Below are 8,974 nucleotides of genomic sequence, written 5' to 3'. Positions count from 1 at the left end.
CAAGAACAAGAGCTAAGAATAAATGTAAAGTGCACACTAAAGAATTAAAACAAATAAACAACTTAGCTAACACACAATAATAATAATAACAATAACAAACAATAAAAGAATGTGCAAATTTGCTTTCAAAGAAAATTAAGAAGAAAGAAAGACTGTGAACACCTAAAGCTGAGGCTCAGATCGACTGACCGTTTTAGATTTTTGGCTCATTTTCCCTTATGTTAGAATATTTTTTATGTAAACATAATGGTTGCAGATATAGAGTGCGCCAAAACTGCGCAGAGCAAAAAAAAAAAAAAAAAAAAAAATATATATATATATATATTTTTTTACCCCAAAAGTTGGTAGGGCCGCGGCCCTACTGGCCATAGCGGTTCCGCGGTCCATGTGGGATACCACAACCAGCATGTATTAAAGACCCATTCATGACATTCATAATTCAACACATTATGTTGTTTGGGATCCAGGAGTCTGGGAGCTCAATCTGAGAACTCTCCCTGAAAAACGTGAAATGAACTAATCAACAAAAAGAAGCAGACTGCCCACCACTTTTCTGTATGAGGAACCTGTTACGCGCCCGGCCTAAGCAGCTCTTCTGTAGGTGCTGGTGGGAGGGGAACTGTTTTGTTCCAACAGCCAATGAGAGGTTCCTCTAGTCCAGAGTAAGTGTGAGGGCTCAGTTTCTTTTCACATCTCATGGGTTGAAATCCGCGTTCCTGCTGTGTTTCATTGATGCAGTTAAACCAACAGGTAAACCAAACTTGATTTGCTAACTTGTCATTTTCAGCTCTTACTTCACATCTTCATATCTGATACAGTTACAGTAAGACTTGTGATTACTTCTTCAAGTATTAAATCTGGACCATGTGTAAATGGGAAAATATTTTTGATTGTGACATTATAGATTATATTGATTGTAATTTACAAATGTTGAAATAATGGTCATTGGTTGGCACTTGTAGATGATGATAATAACACTATTCAAAATTCAGTCTGTAAGTAAAATGTCAGTTTATCTGCACATCATCAGTTGCGTATCTGTTTGTATACAAAGCCATTCTTACACTTTACTCGTTCAACCAAGACGCGGACATTACGATCTTCAATCACTAAATTCTATCTCATATATCATGTGAAAATTGGGAAACATGCTTTCAGCTATACTGCTCCATTATCCTGGAACCTATTACAAAAGGATTTGAAGCTGATTCCCTCATTGAAATGGCTAATCTTAAAGAAGAAATTGGACACTTGCTTCCCATAGAGTTAATGTTTTTCATTGTAATTTGTTGGACATTTTCTCTCCTTTTCATTGCTCTTACCATGTTGCTATTCGTGATTGTTTAATGAGATGGAAACCTCTTGGCTAGAGCCTGCCTGAAAAACAGATGGAAAGAGAAAGTACCAGAAATGGAACATATAGATCACTATTTCTAGTATAGGTTCTCAGTAACCTGTATTATGACAACAGTTTGAAAGTGACCTTATCAACCCCGACAGCATGTTAGATTACAGAGCTTTGTGTACACAACTTCCTTATCAGTCACAATGATCAACACTGTCAGTGAAAGTTTCAGGTGGGACACCATGTTTTTCCCCTGTAAACATGCTCCTTTAAGTGAGTGGTCTCAGTCGGTTTTCATGACACCATGACTAGTCTCATTAATGTGTTCTGTCTGCTGAGAGGACACTTTTCTAACTGTAAGCATGCTTGGTGTGTAAACATGAGGGAATGCATGACGCTGTGTTGTGTTTTTCTTATCAGCGTGAGAGGTGTTGCTTTCGTGACAAAAAATACCACTATTGGGGGGGGGGGGGGGATACTGCTAAATACACTGGGAACTTGAGTTTCGCAATTATCTCAGATTTCTAGAATTAAAGGGGGATTACCCATGTTGACAATGTGGACAAACACTGTGCAAGACACACCACTTCACTTGGATTGTATTGTGCGGAAGACAAAATATTGTATTCAAAGAGGAAAAGATGGTCAGAACACAAGTCCTCTCCCCTTAGTACCTTAGTATATATATATAGAACACAAGTCCTCTCCCCTTAGTATATATATATATATATATATATATATATATATATATATATATATATATATATATATACTAAGGTACTAAGGGGAGAGGACTTGTGTTCTGACCATTTTTTCCTCTTTGAATACAATATTTTGTCTTCCACACAATACAATCCAAGTGAAGTGGTGTGTCTTGCACAGTGTATATATATATATAAACACAGGAGAAGGTTCTTTATTGAAACAGTAGGGAGGCTGGGAGAGAGAGACAGAGTAGAGGAGACACAGGAGAGACGGTTCTTTATTGAAACAGTAGGAAGGCTGAGAGTGAGACAGAGTAGAGGAGACACAGCCACACAGGAGAGAAGGTTCCTTATTGAAACAGTAGGGAGGCTGAGAGAGAGACCGAGTGGGGGAGACACAGGTCCATTAGAAAATATTCTGGTGGGATTTGATCCCAGGTCAGCAGGAGTACATATGTGGGGGTCTTAACCACTTCTACAACATCTCTGGGCACATTCTACTCTACCCATTGTCCTGTACACTGATGCTCTCTAATCTCTTATTTTCCAGGTACTGGTTCTGATCTGAAGTATGTTTGGTATGAGGAGACAAAAGCCCACGTCAGTGGTCCGAGGGCTGGTCCTGTGGGCTTCATTTACCTGCGTCATGTTGGTCCTTTACTGCCTCTCTATCCCAGGACATGTCCAAATACAGGAGTAGGTACATTTAAACAGAAAACACTTGGACCTGAATTGCTGTGTTTTGCATCATAAACACATAAGCATTATTATAAATACACTATTCTCAAATCAAATCAAATCAAATGTATTTGTAAGGCACGACAACACACGTTAATGTCCCCATGGGCCGTCCACGTCTTCTTTAAACAAGTCAAGAAGAAACATCACAATAAGACAAGTCAAGAATAAAACAAAAACACCATAAAGTCCAAAAGATTTAAAATAAATGCAAAATAAATGCAACACTCCCAGACATACCCCATGCGAAGGTAAGGAAAAACTCACTCAAACCTAGCAATAGGAAAAAATGCACCACAGGCAATGTGGAGGAGAGAAACCTTAGAAGGGCCATTCAAGGGGGGATCTCCCTTCTTAGATGTCGGTGATAGTAGTGTTGCAGTAAAACAGGCGAACAGTTGGTAAGCATGCACTCATACATTACATTACATTATAAACACATCAGAAGATGATGTGCATTGTATTGTGTCTTGAGAGAGTAGGAAGGCTGAGGGAGACACACTAGGGGAGACACAGGAAAGAAGGATACTTAGACAGTAGGAATGTTATAGGAGGATGTTAGGAAACATAGGAAGGGTGATAGGAAGCATGTTAGAAATTGCTTCCAATCACAAGGGGGTAGGGCTTATTTCAATGGACAATGATGGGAATTAATGAATGCTTAAATGTTTTTAATGCATAGGTATAGCAACGACAATAGGTTCACTATGGCATGTCCATGTTGTAAATGTGTCAGAGTGCTGATTCCTTGAGGCTCTGAGCAGCGAACCTGTGTAGTATCGCCCTCTTGTGTTCAAAAGGTGTAACTTTATACTGAATATCTATGTGAATGGACAATTATGGAAATCCATTAAAATAAAATACTTGTTGCTGACCGATTAGAAAAATATTGTAGGATGCACGTCCCTGGTCAGCCTGTGTGCCCAGTTTCACCCACCACAGCCTTGTAGTTGGTGTGATTAGCTCCTGACAGACAGACAGACAGACAGACAGACAGACAGACAGACAGACAGACAGACAGACAGACAGACAGACAGACAAAAAACCATCCGCTCAAAAAACCACCCACCCACAACATCACCTCCCCCCCCTCGACACCCACAGACACACGCACACATTCTCACCCCCTGTACCATCCTCTTCACCTACCCACCCACCCTGAACCACCCTCCCACGCAAGTCCGTTTAAGCATTTAAACACAAGTTTTACATAATGGAGATCAACAAAATTGACAAAGCTTAAAATCTTGTGTTTATGAGGCAGTGATGGTACCTGATCTGTTTTTGATCTAAGATTTTTAAGGCCCGATTGTAGAGGCACTCAATGGATTTAACAACCGACTGATTGGCCTGAGCCCAGGTGGTCAAGCCATAGGACATGTGAGAGAGAATCATGGAGTTAAAGAACAGTTGGGCACAATCAAATGTCAGACATTTTCTTATCATTGTAAAACAGCAGAGGTTGGCCTTAATCATTTTACAGATTATTTTGGAGTGACTTTTAAAAATTCGTTTGTGAGTCCAAAATCCTCCCTAAGTACTTCATCTCGGCTACTTGTTCGATGAGGTCATCACAGATTCGGACAGACAATGTTTCTTTGAATCACTGTCAGGGGTGTAAAAAGTACCCAGAAATGATACTTAAGTGAAAGTATGGGTACCGTCTTAAAATCTTACTCAAGTAAAAGTCACTCAGAGTATCTGGCTAAAAACACACTTGAGTAAAAGTCTAAAAGTTTCTACTTTTAAATGTACTTAAGTACTAAAAAGTAAACGTAAAAACCTTCTTTCTGACTGTCTATTCTTCTGATAGCAGGTGTTTAATCAAAGATCTCCGCTTTCTAGTCTTGCACAAGGACCAATCAGCATAGGTATGGGCGGGTTCATCTTCCATTGATGGGGATTTGATTGGCTGTTTTTATATAAAGTGCAGCCGTAGGATAAATAACGTTAACTATAGTTCAGCCAGAGAAACAAATATGCTAATTAAAATGGTTGGACCTGCGAGATTTGTACTTTGTACTTTGTAGGTCTGCATTTTAAATGTAAGGAGTAAAAAGTATGTTTTTTTCTCTGAAATGTAATTGAGTAAAAGTAAAAAAAAAAGTATAAAAACCTAATAATACCAGAGTAAAGTACAAATTCCCAAAAACACTACTTAGGTATTGTAACGAAGTACTTTACACCCCTGATCACTGTGTTATATATAATATTTCATATCATACTTTTACATTTACCTTCTCTTCTACAGGAGGGTCCTCACTCCCACATGCGCTCGTACCATGTCAGAGAAATGGCAGAAGAACAGGACCTCTCCAAGCCCAAAGGGACAGCCGGGGCAGAGGTGCTCTCCAAAGGTCAACATCATGTTCATGAAGACCCACAAGACGGCCAGCAGCACCCTGCTCAACATCCTCTTCCGCTTCGGAGAGAAGCACGACTTGAAGTTCGCTTTCCCTGACGGCCGCAATGACTTCTACTACCCGTCTCCTTTCCTGTGCTCGCAGGTCAAGGACTACCACCCCGGAGAGTGTTTCAACGTCGTCTGTAACCACATGCGCTTTGACGCTCCGGAGGTTTCCAAGCTTCTGCCCGACGACGCCGTGTACATCACCGTCCTGCGTCACCCTGCGGAACTCTTCGAGTCGTCTTTCCACTACTACCACCGGGCGGTTCCCCTCACATGGATGATCAACGGGAAAGACAAACTCGCCCAGTTCCTCCGGCAACCCCGTGCGTTCTACACCCCCAAGGCCCTCAACTCCTTCTACGTGAAGAATCTGCTCTTCTTTGACTTCGGTTTCGACAAAGACCTGGAGGCCAACGACCCTCGTGTCACCAGAGCTATTCATGTCCTGTCCCGGCAGTTCCACCTCGTTCTCATCGCTGAACATTTTGAGGAGTCCCTCGTCCTGCTCAAGGACTCACTCTGTTGGAGTATGGATGACCTGTTATTCTTTAAGCTCAATGCCCGGAAGGGTTCCGCCGTGTCTCGGCTGACTCCTGAGTTGAGGGCCAAGGCCTTGGAGTGGAACGCCGCAGACTGGAGACTCTACCAGCACTTCAACGCCACGTTCTGGACCAGGGTGGAGGCTTACGGGAGAAAGAGGATGGAGCGGGACGTGGGGGAGCTGAGAGGAAGGAACGCGGAGATGAAGGAGATCTGCGTCGATGGCGGGGGTGCGGTGGAAGCCGAGAAGATTCGGGACAGGAGCTTGCTTCCCTGGCAGCCTGTGGGAGAGTCTTCCATCTTGGGATACAACCTGAGGAAAGATATCGACCCCAAGTACAGGACGCTTTGTCGGAAAATGCTCACACCTGAGATACAGTACTTGTCACAACTAGGGGTCAACTTGTGGCTCACCAGATTATGGGGCTGGTTAAAAGATACTATTTCCTGAGGACTGAGATATACACTCTTACAAATAATGTATTTTACTATACTTATAGTATGTGTCCAGTTAGCACTATACACATCTTGTGTTACTTTCAACATAACTTGTGTTAAAGATGTGTTAATAGTAACAGATAATATATCAAGATTTTCAGTGACTTTTTCTTATGACTTCCATTGGACATGAAAAAGTGTCTGTACTTACTATCTGTACTTTCACTTATAGTGACAGGAGGGTGATGATTTATATTTTCTTTGATCCCTCACGGAACAGACAAAATAACACAGAAGTCAACTACATAATGTATTCAGATATACACCTAAAATCCCATTAAGTCCCATTCAAATATATTGAGAAAGGGGCATCGGTCTCTGGTTTGTTAGCAGGAAAGATAAAATACTTTAAATATAATATATTAAATATGACAACTTTATTTAATTTCATGTTCATTTGTACAATTGCTTTTGCTCCTCTAAAATGGGAGGATGTGTATAAATAGTTTTACAATTCCGACACAGTTCACCCAATATGGATGTTGTTACGTGCCCCCGTGGGGAGACGCAACGCTAGGCCACAGACAGGATAGGTGAGGATGCAGTGACACAAAACACCGGAGACAGATTGTAAAATAACAATATTTATTTTACAAATATGAGATCAGCAACACAGAGAGCAAAGAGGACCTACCAGTGAGCACCAAATAATATCAAAATAAAACAAAAGCCCCCCCTCTCTTACAGGCGCGGACGCCCCAAAGTACAGGAGGTGGTGCTCACTCTAAGCTGGTGTCTTTAACAGTAGTTCTCCTACGTGATGCAAATGTAGACCCCAGGGTATCTTTCTGCCCTCAATGTCCCTGTGTGCGAAACAAAAGATTAATTACAAGAACACAATCACCATAGGCTGGGTGACAAACAAATATACAAATGTTAACAGAAATGTGCAATAAACGAATGACCTAAATACAATACAATAAACCAGAGCTTCAGGTACCAGCTCTACACCAAATACACAACACTGACAATAATTCCTATATGCTAACAAACAATGAACCAGAGCTTTCACCAGCTCTCACACACAATGAGCTCACACAGAGATTTGACCAGCTCTCACACACAATGGTAGCTTAAGAGCCTCAGCTCTATACCAAAACACATCAAAGAGCTCTCCCACACAGACACAGCATAGTTACCACAACCAAACGAACCAGGGAGCTAACTAACACTGAAACACAAAGGGTATATGAAGGGAGAGTGGATGTTAATTGCAGAACGAGTCTCAGCTGCCGCTGCACCGGGGTGAGTTGCTGATTGACCAGCTGCTGCTGCAACTGGGAACCTGAGAGTGGGATATGTAGACACAAGAGGGAGACAAGACAACAACAAACAAAACATGCCTATATATACAATATAAGATACATTACTCCCTCTATATACATACATAAGGACACAGTCCGTAACAGATGTGAACACCTTCAAATGAAGGCTGATCTGCCCTTTGACCTCTAAATCATTGCTCCATCCAGTGTGCTGGAGTACAGAGCCAGAACAACAAAAACACTTTCACTGGACTCAGACCATACGGACAGAATTGTATGTTCATATCTTGAAACATCTACATTAAGTCTCACCCATTTTGTAATATCTACCAAGGAAAGAATGACACCCTTCTCCACACTTGTATGTTACATTATGCTTGATATGAGTTGACCCCCACCTGACCCTCAACATCCACATAAAACACCTCTGCAAGACCTCATTCTATCACCTAAAAAATATATCGAAACTCCGTCCCACTTTAACCCTGTCAGACGCAGAGAAGCTTGTCCATGCCTTTGTCTCCTCAAGACTGGACTACTGTAACGGACTCTTCATCGGGATTCCTGGCAAGAGCATCCAAAAGCTGCAATACATCCAGAACAGCGCTGCCAGGATCCTGATGAGAGTCCGTAAAAAACGATCACATAACCCCCATCCTCCACTCACTACATTGGCTCCCCGTCTCATCCCGGATCAATTACAAAATCCTGATGCTCACCCATAACTGCATAAACGGACACGCACCCCTCTACCTTCAGGAACTCATCACTCCACAATCCTCCACCCGTACCCTCAGATCTGCAGGTAGCCTGCTCCTTCGGGTCCCCAATACCCGGCTCTGCACCATGGGTGACCGAGCCTTCTGCACGGCTGCACCACGCCTGTGGAACAGCCTCCCCATCCAGCTGAGGGCACCACAGAGCCTGGACTCTTTTAAAGCAGGCCTGAAATCTGTTTAAAAAGGCCTTTGACTGTTAGCTTCTTTTATTTTTTTTGTGATATTATTATTTTATTTATTGTGCTTTTGATAAAATTTTTCTGTTTATACTATGTTTTTAACTATGTTCTATTTTTATCTTATTTTTATTCTGTATTTTATTTTTCTTTACTAATATTTTTTTTTAACTATGTTTGAACCCTGTAGCACTTTGGGATCCCAGCGAACAAAAAGTGCAATACAAATTCAATTTATTATTATTATTATTATTATTATTATTATTATTATTATTATTATTATTATTATTATTATTATTATTATTATTATTATTATTATTATTATTATTATTATTATTATTATTATTATTATTATTATTATTATTATTATTATTATTATTATTATTATTATTATTATTATGCGGATGCAGAATACAACCACTGAACAGCTCCCACACTAGCAATTGGAGGTTACCCATTGCTCGCCAATGACTTGTTAACACGTCATTCTCCGCCATGCGTAATCTGCCAATGACGCCG

The 8,974-nt window shown here is 41.0% G+C and overlaps 1 protein-coding gene across 1 annotated transcript; it reads left to right on the top strand.

The window, feature by feature from the left end:
• The first annotated feature begins 697 nt into the window (after nt 1–697).
• Nucleotides 698–8,632, top strand: gal3st1b (galactose-3-O-sulfotransferase 1b). The gene is made up of 3 exons (XM_084324296.1): nt 698–750; nt 2,600–2,745; nt 5,039–8,632. Exons 2-3 carry the CDS (start codon nt 2,621–2,623, stop codon nt 6,186–6,188), a joined length of 1,275 nt encoding a protein of 424 aa, XP_084180422.1. The 5' UTR covers nt 698–750; nt 2,600–2,620; the 3' UTR covers nt 6,189–8,632.
• The last annotated feature ends 342 nt before the right edge of the window (nt 8,633–8,974 follow it).

The sequence above is a fragment of the Notolepis coatsorum genome, assembly GCF_963971535.1.
Source record: "Notolepis coatsorum genome assembly, chromosome: 11".
Lineage (NCBI taxonomy): Eukaryota > Metazoa > Chordata > Actinopteri > Aulopiformes > Paralepididae > Notolepis > Notolepis coatsorum.
This window is presented reverse-complemented; position numbering and strand designations above follow the sequence as displayed.

Bases quoted from the DNA above. Each gene is read 5' to 3' on its own strand.
- gal3st1b (XM_084324296.1), top strand. From the start codon at position 2,621: ATGTTTGGTATGAGGAGACAAAAGCCCACGTCAGTGGTCCGAGGGCTG. The intron at 2,746-5,038 runs GTAGGTACATTT...TCTCTTCTACAG, and splicing joins GGACATGTCCAAATACAGGA to GAGGGTCCTCACTCCCACAT.